The 17,516-nt window shown below is 36.1% G+C and overlaps 8 protein-coding genes across 8 annotated transcripts; 2 read left to right on the top strand and 6 right to left on the bottom strand.

The window, feature by feature from the left end:
• Nucleotides 1-155: 155 nt before the first annotated feature.
• Nucleotides 156-2,957, bottom strand: C9374_007595 (uncharacterized protein; the record flags this gene model as incomplete). Its single annotated transcript, XM_044697577.1, has 1 exon — nt 156-2,957. One exon carries the CDS (start codon nt 2,955-2,957, stop codon nt 156-158), a length of 2,802 nt encoding a protein of 933 aa, XP_044546219.1.
• A 477-nt stretch (nt 2,958-3,434) lies between these two features.
• On the top strand, nt 3,435-5,855 carry C9374_007594 (uncharacterized protein; the record flags this gene model as incomplete). The annotated part of the gene is made up of 6 exons (XM_044697576.1): nt 3,435-3,526; nt 3,638-4,099; nt 4,184-4,541; nt 4,590-4,882; nt 4,949-5,128; nt 5,252-5,855. The coding sequence occupies 6 exons, from the start codon at nt 3,435-3,437 to the stop codon at nt 5,853-5,855; spliced, it is 1,989 nt and encodes a 662-aa protein (XP_044546218.1).
• A 77-nt stretch (nt 5,856-5,932) lies between these two features.
• On the bottom strand, nt 5,933-6,634 carry C9374_007593 (uncharacterized protein; the record flags this gene model as incomplete). Its single annotated transcript, XM_044697575.1, has 2 exons — nt 5,933-5,981; nt 6,117-6,634. The coding sequence occupies 2 exons, from the start codon at nt 6,632-6,634 to the stop codon at nt 5,933-5,935; spliced, it is 567 nt and encodes a 188-aa protein (XP_044546217.1).
• A 279-nt stretch (nt 6,635-6,913) lies between these two features.
• On the top strand, nt 6,914-8,847 carry C9374_007592 (uncharacterized protein; the record flags this gene model as incomplete). Its single annotated transcript, XM_044697574.1, has 3 exons — nt 6,914-8,288; nt 8,380-8,453; nt 8,530-8,847. The coding sequence occupies 3 exons, from the start codon at nt 6,914-6,916 to the stop codon at nt 8,845-8,847; spliced, it is 1,767 nt and encodes a 588-aa protein (XP_044546216.1).
• Nucleotides 8,848-9,106: 259 nt separating this feature from the next.
• Nucleotides 9,107-9,474, bottom strand: C9374_007591 (uncharacterized protein; the record flags this gene model as incomplete). Its single annotated transcript, XM_044697573.1, has 2 exons — nt 9,107-9,260; nt 9,311-9,474. 2 exons carry the CDS (start codon nt 9,472-9,474, stop codon nt 9,107-9,109), a joined length of 318 nt encoding a protein of 105 aa, XP_044546215.1.
• A 221-nt stretch (nt 9,475-9,695) lies between these two features.
• Nucleotides 9,696-12,418, bottom strand: C9374_007590 (uncharacterized protein; the record flags this gene model as incomplete). Its single annotated transcript, XM_044697572.1, has 2 exons — nt 9,696-11,909; nt 12,068-12,418. 2 exons carry the CDS (start codon nt 12,416-12,418, stop codon nt 9,696-9,698), a joined length of 2,565 nt encoding a protein of 854 aa, XP_044546214.1.
• Nucleotides 12,419-13,054: 636 nt separating this feature from the next.
• On the bottom strand, nt 13,055-16,057 carry C9374_007589 (uncharacterized protein; the record flags this gene model as incomplete). The annotated part of the gene is made up of 1 exon (XM_044697570.1): nt 13,055-16,057. The coding sequence occupies one exon, from the start codon at nt 16,055-16,057 to the stop codon at nt 13,055-13,057; it is 3,003 nt and encodes a 1,000-aa protein (XP_044546213.1).
• Nucleotides 16,058-16,097: 40 nt separating this feature from the next.
• Nucleotides 16,098-17,261, bottom strand: C9374_007588 (uncharacterized protein; the record flags this gene model as incomplete). The annotated part of the gene is made up of 4 exons (XM_044697569.1): nt 16,098-16,811; nt 16,856-16,927; nt 16,973-17,128; nt 17,211-17,261. The coding sequence occupies 4 exons, from the start codon at nt 17,259-17,261 to the stop codon at nt 16,098-16,100; spliced, it is 993 nt and encodes a 330-aa protein (XP_044546212.1).
• Between the last annotated feature and the right edge of the window lie 255 nt (nt 17,262-17,516).

Genomic DNA, 17,516 nt, shown 5'->3' with positions numbered 1-17,516 from the left:
ACCTAATCAATAAGTGAAATCCCAACAGCCACGACAAAGTTTGTACAGTTTTCGATGAAGTGATTTTAATCTTCTTAAATTGTTCGGTCGTCTACAAGGTTTTTTTCCACGTAGCCAATGGTTGACATAAGATTAAGTTAAATTTAATTGAAGTCTTATTGAACAGTCGTAGTTGCTGGAGTGGCTTGTTGTTGATGCTTTTCCTTATTGTGATGTTTCGTATTCTTTTCTCGCTTTTGGTTTGGACCCTTGTTGCCACCGCTGGTGTTTCTAGGTCCTTTCTGATTGCCTTGACCTTGCTTGTTGGTGGTCTTTTGCTTGGATCTCTTTTGTTGCTTATGGTCAGTCATGACGACATAGGCCGTGTTACTTTGTTTGGCATCATAAAGCTTATCGTTATATTCAACAAGGGCGGAAATTTTGTCTGTTAATTGGAGGGCAAGATATTGGAGTGGAGTAGGTTCAGAGTGATAAATAACAATGGTATCATTTGTTTGGTCTAGAGCAGCATAAAACTCTTCAGCAATAATCATCTTGTTCACAATCGAGTAAACAGTGGGCTTTGGAAGATCGAACATTGTTGCCAAGGATTGTACAGAAATGGTTTCGTAATGTCTGCTATACTTGAAAATGTAGGCCTTCAATGCAGCAACCTTCACCTTCTTCTTCAACATTTCCTTGACAGATTCATTGTCAGGAATCATGCTCCAAATATCTTGGAGACCGAGCAAAATATTGTAAGCCTCTTCCCATTCTCCTGCAGAAAGAGCATTGTAGGCAGCATAAATGTGCTCCTTGGTATTTTCTGGAGGGCCAACATAGTGTTGACGACTGAAAGTTTCTAATACTCGTCTGAATGCCTTATTGATCACTTTTGGTTTAACATTGGAGAAGGATTGCATGGCCATGTTTGGAACTTCCAAAAGTAAAGCGCACATCAAATGGACACCTTCAATCAAATCAATACTAATATGTTGATGGTAAGGAATTAATCGACTTCTTTCAATCTTTTCAAGTTGCTCCTTCTTTTGAAGTGTTGATCCAGCTTGTTGATATCTGCTGCTTGTCAAACCTTGTGCGAGTAACTCTTTTTGTTTCTGTGAACCATAGAGTTCAAGTAACGCAGCATGGGATTCTTGAATCAAACCGTTCTTGAAAGCACAAATACCGATTTGAGCGATGGCTCTGTTGAAAAGTATTTGAATAGGAATTTCATAGTGGTGAATATTATCTTGAAGCTTGCTAGTGACGAGAAGATTTCTAGCTTCAAAGAATTTACCATAGACAGCTCTGTGATAAATTTGCATCAAAAGGGTGCGTATCTTGGCATGATCAGTTCCTTGCTCGTAAATTATAGTTGCCAAATTAGAGAGTACTTTTGGAAGATTTGGTTCAATAACATCCGGCGAGTCAACCTTGAATGGATCAACAGTTGCTGTGACCGACTCGGACAACATTTGTTTCTCCTCTTCGACCCAGTTAGCATGAGCTTCCTCTAGAGCCTTCAAAGCATTTGTTCTCTGAGCAGCGAGAAGCTTCTCATGGTCATCCTGCTTTCTATAATATAAGTGCTCGAATAATTTAAATGCAGCACGAGCTAGATTTCTCTTGTTGTTTCTCTTCAAATAGAAGGAATACACTCTTTCTCCAGCTTCAATAAGAAGATATTCATCTCTCAATCGTTTGACATAATCTTGTGTATGTGGATCAGTGTATTGTAAGCTAGTAATAAATTCATCGTACAATCTTTCCAAAATTGATGCAATATTACCCTTGATGTGCACTTGATTGGCTTCAGAGGTGGCACCATTATTAGAAGGTGCTGATTCTCCCAACAAGGTATCAATGGACTCAACAACTTGCAACTCTGGATGATCCTCGATAAGCTTAACCAATCGGATCAATCCAAGACAAGCATTCTTCCAAGCATCAAATGAAAGATAATTGCTGTTGACTTTTGGCAAATCAAAATGGGTTAAAACAATTAAAAGCAGCAATTGAATTCGAGTCTTGGCTTCAGGAGTGTGAGCCAACAAAATCTTCAATTGAAGAAGGGACTCCTTGACATTGGTTCCCTTGTATCCCTTTCCTCGTCCGATTTCTGCAATCTTTTCTTCGATTGTTCCCGATGTCAAATCGGCCATCAACTTTTGGATGTCTGTGAGAGGGACTGTAGGTTTTTTCTGTGGCTTGTTGTCAACTGGTGCTTCCTCAGCTTCATCCTCGGTATCTTGGAAAGCTTCAGGTTCTGTTTTGCAAGCAGCCATCAAATCTTCATAATTCTTGATGGTCTTTTTGAGTTCTCTGTGGAATGTTGTGATGAGTTTTGAATCGGCTGTTTTGACATCATCTTTCTTGGATTTTGCCTCTTCCAACTTGTCGTCCAAATACACCAAGAAACGAATATAAAGATTTGGAACCTTCTTCTTTCCCTTGTATTCATCGAGTTTTTGCAACTTTTCAATCACCTTACCGACTTCTGAAAAATCGTCGGAGACTGCTTTCCAGTTGTTGTCCATTATACAATCTTGAATCTTTTCGGTAACTTCACGCAATTCGTCCAAATATTTCAGTCTGTGTGATTTGACTTCTGCTCTTACTGACGAGGCAACGCTTCCTTCGTCTGATGACAGCCATTCATCATCAGAATAATCACTTTCTTCTTCTTCATCCGAGCCATCTAAAAACCACTTTTTCCTCTTATCCTCTTGTTCTGCTTGCGCAGTTTTTGTTTCATCTTCCTTTTCTTTTTGTTCGGCTTCTTCTTCCTCTTCTTCCTCCTCGTCTTCTTCTTCGGATGACTCTACCAATTTTGATTTACCAAAGAATCCACCTTTTTTCTTTGTTTGTTGGTCATCTTCAGAATGTTCTTCCTCTTCTTCAGAGACTTCCTCTTCAGAACGTTCCTCTTCTTCATCACTATCGACGAAATTTGCAGCTTTGAAAAATGAGCTCATGATGATGTTGTTGGTGTTATTTTTTAAAAACAAATTTCAAAAAAAATTTTTACAAAATGTGAATGTTTGAAGCGGCCTTCAACCACATTGAGCTTTTTCATCAACCCGAAGCATTCAACAACGTTTCTTGTGGTTACAACAGGGTTGAAGTGTTGTTATACTCCGTAATTTTATTTCGGGAGGCGCATCTCAGATTTGTTGTTGTACTTCTGGTTTTCATCGATTTTCTTCCATCACACAATCATCACGAAGAAATTTCATTCATTCAGGCTTTACCAACAGCATCAACGCAGTATCATCAATGTTCATTGGCCACCAGAATTTTGTCGTACTTCGCGCCAATTTACAAAATTCAACTACAAAAAATTATTCTGTTTTGCTTCGAACGTTGAAAGGTTGGTTGATGCTTGTAACTGTTGTGTTGTATCGGAACCACATGTTGTTTCATGAATCTGTTGACAACGTACCGAATAGAAAATGCTACGGAGAAGTTTTACACTTTCATCGAGTTTTAAAAGGGATCAAACGAGTGAGACATCACTTCATCAGCTCAATAGATGGATATTAGAGTATGTTTCCGAATCGTTATTTGTTTTCAACAAACCCACCAATGATTCCTCTTGATGCAATCATTTATCATGTCAATATCCTTTTCATAATTCTTCATTGCAAAACACTAGATATTTGACCTTTCATGGGTTTTTTGAAACATCAGCCACATTTGAGCAAGAGATTAACAATAGATTACTCAATGAAAGGCCAACATCAGCAAGAATCGATAATCGTTCAAAAGTAATGCCCGAGTCCCAACGAACTCAAATCAAAGATGAAATGATGTCCTCATTGGAAGCTGGTGATTACAAGAATTATTTTTATTTGTGGGAAAAGCATGTGTCTCCAATGCTGAGATCTAGTGATCCAGAGACGCTCAAACTTGAATTTTTCACTCGATTGTATTGTGCCACAATTCCAATGAGAGAGAAAAAAGACAAGCAAGAGCATCGAAAATACATTCAAGATTTTAAGCAATACCTTGATATGAAGGCAGCAATTTTGTCGACCTTTTCTGAGCTGCTTCCGTATTATGCATTTCCGTATATTCCTGACCCTCCACACATCCCTCGTTTGTCAACATGTTCCAGGTAGGTTTTTTACTGTTCTCCTCTATCCAACCAATATATTTTGTTAAAAACACAGAGCAAATGGAAAAATGATTTATTCGACAGAATCAAGACGTATTTAGAGAGCACATTTTCAAGAAATATTGAGCAGCCATATCTTCATTCGTTAGCTTCTTCACAGTCGCAACCTAGTGTTACCTCCAGTTCCAATAATTTACTCTCTTCCATGAATTTAAATAATGGCTCAGGATACAAACAAGTTGTCGAGCAACAGAAAAAAGAGTTTACTGCCCATATGGACTTTATACAAACCAAGTATAGAGAACTTTTTGGATTGAGCACCGATTTAATTCGGGCATTGGAAGGAGTCATGTCCGGAAAGAAGTTGAACAAGCAATTTTTAAATGTGATTGAGGACTCGTTAGGATCTTTACAATTGGAGTCAATTCTACCCTCTATGATTGTAAGTATTTTTGGCTTATCTGATGAATAACTACAACAAGTTACCAAGCCAAGGAACGAAGAAAATAGCAATGACAATGCAATACCATTTGTTTCTCTCGACTATGCCAAGTTGAAACACTTTTTCCTAAAAGAGAGCAACTCTGCAGTGATACCATACGTGCTGCAAGCTCTTCGTTGGAGATTGTCCAAATCCTCGAGTTTACGAATGAAAATTAATAATATGAAAACAATGATCTATTATGACATTTTTGGAATTGTAAATAATGACAAGGTAGGGCTAATATTGAACTTTATATTTTATCTTTTAATGTATGATAATCTTTTTTATCATTTTTTGATGTTTGTAGAAAATTCTTGCAGCTCTATTATTTTCCAAAGATGACATGGTGTGGAATATGCATTAAGATTGATCAACATTATTGCTTCGGAAAATATTGGACTTGTATATCTTACCAAAGATTTTCCCAGAAACTCATTGGTAAGCGACCTAATTCAAATACTTGAAGTGGAACAGTCAGATACCATTATTCGACAAAACGTCATTGCAATCCTACAAAAAGTTAGCGTAAAATCTCGACCTCAGCTGTAAGTGAATTTTTGTCATGACAATATGTGCTAAACAATTGAGCCAATCATTTGGTGTGAACAATGTATTTTTGAACAATTTTTCCATGACCTTGTTCGTATGTATGGCATGCATCACCTCAGTCAAATGATTGAAAGCGACGTCATTGAAACATTATGCAGAATTCTTAGTGACGGTGCTCAAATGTGCAGTGAGTATTCAACAGAGTATGGAGTGGCCTTACTGATGAATTTATGTTTGGGGAAGGGAGCCATCGTACGTTGCGAAAAAACAGACTCTATCATTGATGTGTTGATGGATTTGGCACAACATGAAAGTCCTCAAGTAAGAACTTATGTCAATGGCACTTTGTATAGTCTACTGAATTCTAGTGCTGTACTGAAAGAAAAGGCAATCTCGTGCGGTATTGAGGATCGTCTCAGGATTATTAAACAACAATCAGAGGATGAACTCGCAAAACAAATTACATTCATTCAGCAAGTTTTAGAGCGAGAAACAGTGGAGGGAGAGACAGAAGATGAGAACCTTGACGATGAAGAGGAGGAAGATCTCAATTCATTACTACTCCAAGATGTAGAATCAGATGAAGTGATTGATACTGAATTGGAAGAGGAGAGTTTATTATGGTCAGAAGATCAACCTATAGGAGAAGAGTTGCTGTGTAATTTCCTTGCCTCCAATGAACAAGCAGAGGAAGAGCAAGACTTGTTAAAATCAAAGGAATAAACTAGATGGTTGTGAAAACCATGAAACAAAGTGTCACTGTTCTATAAGAAGCACATGTAATGAGTCTTGCTTCTAATTTAAGGCTTTTTCTGCTTTAGGGTGGTTAATTCACTCTTTAAACGCTCACTTTATGTTGTCACAACAATGTATCATGTCACACATTCGTGTTAATTCAAATTTCCATCACGACACATTTCAATTCAGTTAAAATTTTACGCCAGGCTTCCAACAATAATTCCTTCACAAAATTTTACCACTTACATTTCCTTCTTATATCTGTCAGCCATTAATTTATAATCATTCTTCAATTTTTTAATTGTTTCCGTATGTGAATTGATTAATTTATCATATTCATCCTTCTTCACATATTCTTCCTTGATTTCTGGCTCCACAGAGGGTAAATTTACTCCTGGATAGGTCGGAGTGATTGGCAAATCAAGAGAAGCCTGAGCATCAGCAGATGAAGTGTCCATCGCTGTTGCTGTATCAACATTTAGATGCTCCACTTTTCGTTTCTTCTTTGATCTCGCATGATTTTTTGAATGATTTGTTGTTTTTGATTCAAGATCCGATGATGAGGAGGATGAGCCTTCTTCATCATCATCAACCTTTCGTTCCTTCTCTTCTTGGTCCAGCTTATCCGAAGCTAGTTGTGCAGAGGAGGCTTTTTCAGGCGGTGGTGTTGTTGTTTTTAAACGTTCTTCTTCTTCAGCCCATTCCGCAAATAACTCTTCTTCTGCTTCCGAGAGTGATTTACTCACTGTTCCTTGATTTGACATTTTTTCATCAAAAACTCGTCAATGAAAATTGAATGGTAGCATTGCTCTCGGTTGTTCTGTTTCTTAATTGCAAAATCATACAAACACCTGGTTCATGAATAGTGGCGTTAACATTGTCTTACATGAATAAATACATACCGTAAAAAATGTGATCATTGGGCGCCTCAATGCTCTCTTTTTAAGAACGAGGGTTACTGGTTGGTTCTTTGAAATTCCTTTCAATTTGAATTCGATCTTTGGGTTGCGTTCTAGTTCTGGATTCAGTTTGAAAAAAAATCAATGAAGCAAACGAGATTTTTTCTTCCTACGTTCAGATTATGCCATCGGGATGATCATTTTCTACAGTGGATGCTTTTCAACGTATTGATATTATTCTTCCTCTTTGCAATAGTAGTATTTCCAAATTTTATTTATTCCTCTCTGATTCATCATCAGAAAAATTCAATACTTTTCCTTCCCAAAAATGTTGATCATCAACAAATACACAATCATCAGGATGCCACAACTAATGTTGGATACACACCTTTTTCAGCTCAACAAGACAATAACAATAGTTCAAACACTGATGTGATTTTACTAGATTTTGGAAGATTTCACAAGTGTGCCAATTATTCTGTCATGACTAGCTTTTTTCCTTGCTTAAATTGTGACACTTCCATTCCCAACAATTTTGCATGCCGTGAATTGATAATGCCAGAAAAAATAGAAAGGTCTAACGAATGGAGTTGGAATTCCCGAAGTGACTTTTTCTATAAGAGATATTTGACAAGTGGTAAAAATCGAGATGTTTGCGCGAAAGTAAGCGAATGGGAAAAGCTTTCGAGGTTGAGATGCTATGACTTGTTGTGCCGTTCTGATAATATTGTTGAACTAGCGTTACAAATTTCGAATGGAGAGACCACAATTTTCGATTGGTTTAATTATTGTCAATATTGCTCGAAAGATTACATATTCGATTTGAAAACATGTAAATTCAATGATACACGATTTTATAGCTTGCCAAAACTTTTTCCAACTTCGCTGTTGACCTGTGGAGCAGAAGAACTTGGAATTCCTGTTCTTGTCAACGCAAACACTTCTCATGACATTTATAGCCCAGTTTTTTACATTACTTGTTATTGCACAGAAAGTGACTTTTTTGGACACTCTTGTTGGTATACTGCAAAACGAAAAGATTTTTATGATTTTTTGAGTTATTTAGGACTCTGTCTTCATGGAATTACCTTTTGTGCCATTTTTTTCATTTCATTTATTCCAAAATTTATTTATTCTTTTCGACTGAGAAAATGGAGAAATATGGCAACCATGGCATTGGTGGTCTTGTGTGAAGCATCATCGATTGCTTCCTATATAACCTTAATTATTGGAGATTCAAACTTGTTTATTGCGTTGGAATATTCCTCTCTATATATTGGATATTTTAGTTTAATTACATGGATCAAGTTTTGGTTTCATTTGGTGAGATTTGCAAAATCTAAAAAGTATAAGAGTACTTGGTGCAGTGGAATTTGCTTGGCGATTGTTTTTCTGGTATTATTGATGTTAGTTTTAGCACTACCCATTCTCTCAATTCTCATCAAAATGCAAATTCCAACCGAATTTGTAGTCGCCATGAATTTTGTACTCTTGCTCTCCATTGTAGTGGCCATTCTCAGTAAGTTATTACAAAATATTATTGTTTTAATAATTTACATTTTTAATTGTATGTTTCAACAATTACTCTTGTGGCAAATTTCACTCTATAGCATATATTGGACTCTCTTGTTATATTTATTTTGTTATGAGAAAAGTTTCCGATATTGATCTATTTCAAACATGGGTACGTCATTGAATCCTTGAACTCAATGTTATAACTTCTTGTAATTTTTCATTATTAATTAATACTTAATGAACAGTTTCTTCGATTTGTCTTCTTCTCATCTGCCATCATTACCATCATGGGATGTATTCACATTTGTATGATTTTATTTGATTTTGCCTCTCAAGATCCAGTCACTGGAGCTTTATATTTGGTAGTTCACGCCTTACTTATCGTTTTGATGGTTGGCATTTCATACATGGAATTTGAAAAGAGTGAATTCTTTGAAGTGTATGCTTGTTTTGGAAAATGCAGAAAGAAAGGATCATCATATGCTCCTGTGTCAGAGATTAATCACAATGACGAGACCAACAATGATCAGAAACAATTATTAACAGAGTCTCCAACAATTTGACACCTGTCAGTTCACTCATGCGATCTTATGAAAAACAGTAACAATGTCATAGAGTAAGCCCATACTCCTCACTGCCATCCCAATGGAGTGTTTGGTTGGATAATCAAAGGAAGAAGTTTTAGATGCAAATTGTGAAAGAGAATCTTGTACCTCTTTTTCGAATTCAGGTTGTTCTGAATAAACAACAATTTGTATCAATAGATAAGTAGGTTTCTGAATGTCTTAGTTTAATTTGATGGAGTATTTACATGAAATAGTTCTATTTTTTTGTGCTGCTCGCTTGTTTTGGAGCTTTCTTTAGCGTTTTCTCTTCCTTCTCTAATTGATATTCAAAGAATTGTAAACAAAACACGCAAACATGCACTTTTTGATACAACAATGCAGGAGAAACAGGTTTGCTTTTCATTCCCCAGCTGTGCCCATGCAATCAGTTGCCTTTTAGAAGTAACCTTTACGGACTTACCTTTGTCGTAATTTCAATACAGAATTATATGATATAGCTCCGGGTAACGATTCCACGTAAAATTCTTGCTCACATAATTTACATCGCCACTTTTTTTGGAGACCTTGAAACACTTTATAATCATTAGGTGATAATTCCGATTGTAGATCTTTCTTTCCAGACATTTGTTCCACTCCGATGATTTTTTAAATTGTTTGATGTTCCGATGTTAATGATGGTGGATGATCAACGTTCCCTACTAATGTTCAATCAATCGTATATTTTTTTTAAAGTTTGATGTTCGTAAACGGTATTTAGAGTTGGCGGGAAAAATTTGATTCCCTGCAAAAATATTTATTGACAGAGACAATGGAACATAATCTTGAATTTTATGGTTTAGTCTCAATTAATCCTTCTTGGACAAGTAATAATCAAGAGATTGTATCAATCCTCCCTTCTCAGGTCTCTTCTTTCCCAATTGTTCTCTCTGTTTCACTAACTTTTCCAAATTCTGATGAACATATTGAGTATCTTTTCGAACCATCTTGTAATAATAATCTGCAGCCAACCATCCTCCAAAATCTGCAGTCACAGCATAATAATATCGACATTTCACATCGGAAATTCTCTCAACCAAAAATGCAGTTTTCACTTCACCTCGAACGTACTTGTTCGTCATGGGAGCTTTTGGATGATTCACCGATCGACTGATACACATATATCTCTGTTCGTCGTCATCAAATCGACAACAAAAGGCATGAATGAATTCTCTGTTTTGATGTGGAAATTTCATTTTGAGAAGTTCTAATTGAATGACGGCTGCGTATTTTCCATTTCGAATAAAATCCAACTGTTTACACGAATCCAAGTGAACTTCTCTGCTTTGAATGTAATCTGGATCGACCCACATGTTAAACATGGAATGACTACTACAATCCATTTCTCCAACATATTTCACTTGAGTGTGACGACGCGTATTACTTAAATGGTTGTGAACAAGTTCTGGGCTTGCATACGTTCTTCCAGATCCAGCTTCATGTAATAATCTCCATTGATTCATATCTTGCAAATTTTCAATGGCTTTTTGGAATTCCTTATCTGTGAACACATAATTGTCGAGATCAAGTAATTCAGTTCCACATTTAGGACAAAATCTGATATTTTCCTTAACGTCGTAATCTTCAGCGTCGATCACTTCATCACTGTCTTGAGTGTTGTGATCATTGGAAGAGGAACCAGTATTGTTATTAGAGAGGGCATGTGGTCTCGAGTTGGAAACTTGGTCTTGCGAAGCAATGTCATCACTCGACTTGTCACTTGTTAACTCTGATTGAACAAAACGAACTAAAAAAGTTGGATCCGTTTGCTTCTTTCTCTCAATATACTTGATAAAGAGTTTGGAATGAATAAATTTTGGAAAGACCTCTGTTTTTAAATTGGTCAATGCCAAAGTCTCCAAATTAAGGAAAATATCTTTAGGGCAGTGTTCGGCAGAGCATTCCTTGAATTTCACACGGAAAGGTCCAAATGCTAATTTTCCAAATTTCAATTTATGTGCCGAGTCGTCATTGAGAAAGTGATCCACAATTTGTTCAGCCATTTGAAAACGTTCGGAATTGGAATTGATCATTTTGAATTCTTGAACAGTCTCGTAAAATATAATCATGTCTTGATTGCTATTGACACTGAGATAATCTTTCATCTTTGAGAGGAAGGTATGATCTGTAATCAATTTGTGAAATCTGTAATTTTGTGGTTGTGTCAAATCGATTTGAAGCAACATCTTGGAAATGTCATCTTCTTGTTTCAGTTCATGTTTAAATTGTTGCAATAAAAGCTGAATCGTCTCTCCAGCATTGTTTTCCTTCAAGAATGTTTTCGAGTTGTTGTACAAGACACGAGCACACTTGTAGGCAGAGCTCTTTAAAGCAATATGCATGGGAGTGTCACCATCATTGTTCTGAATGATGGCATCTGTTGGTTTTAACTGATTGAGTGAGAAGCATATTTCAGGATGGTTATTGATCACACTCAAGTGCAATGGAGTATTACCATTCACATCTTGTTCAGAGCTCATTTCACTCACACTTTGTTCTGATAAATGTGTCAACAATTCACCCAATGAATGAATATATCCCAATGAAGCACATTTGTGAAGAGCATTTTGTTTGACCTCATTGCAATATCTTACTACATGATTCATGTATTCCACAACATCAAAACTAGCCCTTCGATTGATTCCACTCGTTCCAACGAGGACCATCTTTTTAGGATCCTTAGTGTTCAATCCATTCATGGATTTTAAGATTTGATTAATCATTCTTGGAAATTGTAAGGCAATAAAGAATGGAACTTCTCCCTTGTGATTTGGTTTGATTAAATCAGCTCCGCATTGTGTCACTAAAAAGTTCACAGTGGCAATATTTCCACTCTTGACAGCTTCGTGAAGTGCTGTGTTACCTTCTTGATCGATGGCTTCATTGACATTGGCATTTGCTTCTGTGTAAAGTAAATTAGCAGCAGGAAGGTTGTTGTTTCGGAGAGCTACATAGAATGGTGAGTATCCTTCATGGTTGAGTACGTTGCATTTTGCTTGGTTGGCAATTAAATATTCCAAAATCTGTTGTTGGCCAAATTTGGTATTTTATGAGCAAGTCAAAATGACATCATGAAATGTCAGCAAGGGCATTAATCATTCACCAATATTATTATTCATTCAAATATTCATCATTGAAATAACATTGCATATTAATATTGTCATCTTGTCATTACACTTACCGTCTCGGATTTATGATAATGTTTCAACTCGACACAATAAAACACACTCGATTGTTGACACTTGTCCACATAATTCAAATCCGCACCAAATTGTTTATGCAACATTCGAATCATTTGAATATTTCCTTCTTGAACAGCGGTCATCAACAAGGTTTTACCATTTTCATTGTCCAGCGCATACCACGAATCGACGTTGAAGGGAATGTTGGAAGTGTTTGAATTTTTATCTCGTTGTATTTCTTCGCTCAGAGTTTCCAAGTGTTGGTCTTTGAGGAGTTTATGAAGAACTTGACGTCTTTCGAGAGAAATGGGGGATGAAGCGGATGGAGGTTGAGAGGAAGTGGTGGACATTGTGAAGTTTGACAGTTATGAGAGAAAATCTATTGCACGCGTATTTGAGTTGTTTTTTTAGATGCAAAGAAGGTGTTTGAAGGTGTTCTCTCACCACAAACTACGCCATAAGAAAACTGCCAGCGAAAAAATTCGACTCAAAAAGGCAAAAATTTTTTGACAACGAAATGCAGAAACTCCGGGATTGGTTCAGAATCTTGTAAAGTTTTATTCAGTGCTGACGTTCGTTCATTAAAAGTGTCCTCCTGATTAAGACCACACCTATTGTACAAAGCCAGTTACTAAAGTTTCGAAAGCAATTCTCTTCAGCGCTCATCTCTCGTTCTCTTCCCACAGAAGAACTGTCCTATACAAGGATTAGTTGATTGTTGGTGATAATACTCACATTCACAGTAATTACTCCGTTCAACAAGTTTCTCGTTACACGATAAAAATCCATCTTTTGTTGTACTGATCACTTGGTGTCTAAGTTACATCAAAGTTGCTGTGTCATCTTAGTTTAGGTGTGTGATTTAAAATACTCGACCTCATCTTTAGGTGAAGGCATTTTTTTTCGAGTGAAAATCGATGTCAACTTGAAAAATTAAATTACAACAAAAAGTAAAAAATTTAATTTAATTTTTAACAAAAAATTTATTACACATCACAACTTTGGGAAAACATGTTCATGGCATCGCTTTCATCGTCGTTGTCATTTGCATTGTCCTTGCCATATTGAACGTTTGAAATTGGATCATATTTGGAGGTTATTTCATGTTCTTCGTGATCTTCGCATCGGGTACACACTTCGGAGAGAGATTTCCCTGGTACAAAAGACAACAAGGCAACATTTTCCTCTTGGAATGAGAAGATCGGGTAGGGTATTGCAAGAAATTGCTTGTACTTCTCATTGTTTCGTTGCCTGTTTTGAAAGGGAATTTTCAAATCTCTACATACCATGAGTCTCCTAATTTTCGGAAGCATGAACTGGATCAAACTTTGATCTTTACATGTCGGAAACATTCTGTCCAAATAATTATACTTTCCTCCATTGTTGGATGTGTTTTTCATACGCCTTTCATCATCAATGTGTGCTCCTTCGAATCCCTGTGTTTCAAAGTGAACCAAATTTCCGTATACTTTGATTAAAGGAATTACATGATGGAATAGAATATGCATATACCAACTTTGAGAACCACTATCAGTATAAAGAGATTGAACCACTTCTTCCATCTCATTTAGCTTGAGTTGAAGGTTATTAAGTTCGGATTCAGAAAAGGATTCATTTTGAAGTAATTTCAACACATTTCTAAATTTGCTCATTAATGTGATATATTGAGGAACGATTACCTTACGTAATCTTCTCAAATTGCTTAAAATGGAATTAACTTGTTTTCCGGTTAAGTAACACTTCAACTTTTGTCCTTTCTCAGTTATTTTGAAATTATTGAGATTTGGAATCTTGCGAATGATCCTGACAATAGTTTCTCGTTTGTTGCTCGTCATTATTGCATCAATTAATATTCTTTCCATTATTCGTTCTTTCATATGGAGCAAACAGATGACAATTTTGAATGGACTAACTCCGAGCAGACAACCCAACTGTTCTTTGCTTCTAGCGAGGTGAAAATGGTCACAAAAAGTATTCAATGTATTGCAATATGGACACATTTGTGAAAATTTAAGATTAGAGATACGCTTTAACGAAAGAAGATCTGTTGTGACACAAAAATCCACCTTGTGATTTACTCCATCAACATCCACCCCATGACATGTCATCGATTCAATCATTACTCGAATAATTCCAGTTATTGCTCGAAGTTGATTTTCTTTTCCCTTCCAAACAGCCACAGGATGGACTGCTTCTCTTGATTGAGGACTCCCAAAATTTTTCATATTTAATGGAGCGCATGCGAATGTAACACGGCCTTTAGATCCATCGAGATTGAGTTTGAACCACTTAATTTTTGTTTTCCAATTTTTATCCTCTTCGTTGAGATGAGCAGCTAATTCCTTGTCTGTTGATATTTGTTTTACCCATTGTACATATAATTCAATCATATATTTAACTAAAGAATAAAGGCTGATGAAAAAAATATTTTCATTCTTCTCATGTGTCCCTTTAAATTCAATTAAGGCCTTAATACTAACTACAGATTGAACTGATGACATACTTGAGAGAGGAGTGGTTTTGGAGCTTGAAGATGACACCAGTTCCTTATATTGAGTGTTACTGATTTTGGCTTTGTCTTTCGCTTGGATATCAAGTAACTTTTTCCGTACTACTCGCAACTTTCGTTTTGTCACTTTTTTTCTTTGATTTGTCTCTTCACTCGATGAAGAAGCATCACTTTGCGAATAATCATCGTCCTCCCAATCCATTTCATCATCGTCATTTGAGCTTGTTTGTAGAGCTACACTACTGCTTACAGGTTCTTCTTGTGAGATTGTTGATGTTGTTTCATTAATTGCTTCACTTGATTGATGTTCTTCATATTCATCAAAATTTTCATCGATTTCAGAACTAATTTCAGATGAAACAGGATCATCGAGATCATTTGGGTAATCATTAATGGCAATAGGGTTTGTTTTTTCTTGTTTGTTTAGATACATTTCGATATATGAGTCATATTCTGGTATTTTTTTGTTTGTGACTAATTTTCGAACTTTCGTGTCAATGTCATCATAATCCTTTCGTTTGCTTAATGTTCGATAAACAATATCGGGAAACATGTCAATCAATAGATCGAAAAATTCAGAGAAATTTGAAATTCCATTATTATACAGCAAAAGTTCGATTCCGCAAAGTAATGATCCGAGCTTGCTTTTTGTATATTGAGATTTGTCTTGTTCAATCATACTTTTGGTTGTTTTTTCACTGCCTTTTTTACATGTCAACAACAACTTCCCATTAGATTTCGTCTCTTTTTCGAATTGATGAAATTCTTTCTGCATCTTGTCAATAGATGGATTTGCAATATTAAAATGTAATGAGTTACATATCGCAAAACTCTTGTTCTTTAATTTAATAACAGCATCTCCTTGGAGCTTATACTGAGAGAAATTGAGATCAGCATTATCAATAATATTTTTCAATTTGTTTTCTGTGCTCGGTGGTCTTCCTCGCTTTTGTTTTATGCGAGTGAAGCCATCGACAAAAGTAATTGTTGTATTTTGTTGTGTGTTTGAATGTTGGTTTGATTGATTGGTTTCATGTTGTGAAGGTTGAGATGATAATGTGTTCGGATTGTCAAGGTTATGTTGGGTTGTGGAGAAATTATGAGAAGATTGTGTGATGTATTGCTGATTGAATTGTGGATAATAGGATTGATGATTTTGAAATAAATGTTCACATCCTCCATATTGAATAGGGATATTCTGATAGCTCATTGAATTGGATTGGTTTGGTTGTATTAGATCTTCATAAATTCTTTCGAAAGATAGTGTGGATGTTCTTGGTGAATCAAATTGAAAAGATCCCGGATTAATGCTACTGAAACCAGTAGATGACGATGATTGCACATTGAAAGAAGATAATGGAGAGGAACACCATATGTGGTGATTTTGATTTGAAAGTCCATATGATTGACCTTCAAAAAAGTTGTTGTTAGATGTGGTTTGGTTTGTGGATGGTGATGAAAAGTTCCAATTTGATGACATTTTTTGTGATTTAGAGTATTGAGGATTGAATTCAATTGTTTTATTGTACAAACTCGAATTCTTTGTCAAACTTGAACGATGTCCACACTTGATTAGTTTCCACATTACATGTGAGAGAAATGTATACAATTTTCATCTTGTGTTTCGTAATCTTCTTTCCGAATTTACGTGTAAGACGTGAGTGAGTAATTTCCAACTCAGACCAATGCTTGCATTTGTCTAAAGGAGGAACACTGTCAGTAAATCTGAATTGAATGCACTTCTGTCTCTTCTTTAGGCCATTCCACAAAATGTCTTGATACCATTGGTAATATTTAGCCTTTGTTCCCCTCAGAGCAAGATAAAACACGTTTGGGTTGCAACATCCAACCGTTTCATGGCTGATGGAGTTTGAACATCTCATCTGTAGATGTTGATAAATAATATTTCTTGCACATTTGGCGAACTGTTCCCATATAATTCCATAAATTTGTTTCTTCTCATCTGGTACTTCTTTAAAGGAATTATATTTTGGTACAAATTCAAACAGTCCTTTCTCTAAAGTGAATTGATATTCCTTGTGAGTGTCTTCAGCAGCTTCATCTGTGGTTCTTGATTTTCGTTTTTTGCTCTGTTGGGAAATATTGTCATCATCACATTTGTTGTTTGGTGTTATCGTACATTGTGTCTCATCAACAATACCAGAGAAGCTGCTTGTGCTAGGCAATAGACAGCAAGGTGGAAATGACATAGTTTCGTCTGTGAAGATCCATTCCTGAACAAGTTAAGCAAACACATTGCAACAAATTTGAAACATACTGTAGAGGTAGTAGTTATTACTGGTGATGATGGCTGAGAAGTGTTCATCTCGATGCTTGATGATGAAGGAATCTTGAAATGTGTTACTACTGAATAATGGACAAACATAATACTTACATTGTTCGTACTCTGGTTCGTTGTGGATTGGCTATCCAATGCTGGTGATTCATAGGCCTTGATATAATTGAGATCAATACAAGGTGAACGATATTCACTAGTACTTACGTGATTACTATTTGTTTCGCAACTCGAATCACAATCAGAAACACCAAGCTGAGGTAAAGATTAGTGTCGGTGTTGAAATTGTTGTTTGATGTTGTTGTTGTTGTGGTAATATGGATAATCAATTACTTACACAGTATAGAGGCACAGTACCCTCTTCAATGACCACTAATTCAGCTTCCATGTTGTTGTGTGTTGTTGGTGTGTTTTTTTGTGTGAGAAGCAGAAAACAACACCACAGACCAATCACTCCATTTTTTTTGACTCCGGGACTTACTAAAACGAGCCGAATTTTTTCTTCGTCAGTTTTTGCACTTTACGCTCAGGCGTAGTTTGTGGTGTCTCTGCCAAGGCCCATTGGTTTTGATTGTTTATCCAAAACAAGACTTGTCCTTGATAACAAAAAAGGAATTTTTTAAACACATGCCATTTGTCACTT

The sequence above is a fragment of the Naegleria lovaniensis genome (assembly GCF_003324165.1).
Source record: "Naegleria lovaniensis strain ATCC 30569 chromosome Unknown tig030, whole genome shotgun sequence".
In the NCBI taxonomy this organism is placed as follows: domain Eukaryota; phylum Heterolobosea; class Eutetramitea; order Acrasida; family Naegleriidae; genus Naegleria; species Naegleria lovaniensis.
Note: the sequence above shows the minus strand (reverse complement) of the source record. Positions and strands in the feature narration are given on the sequence as shown.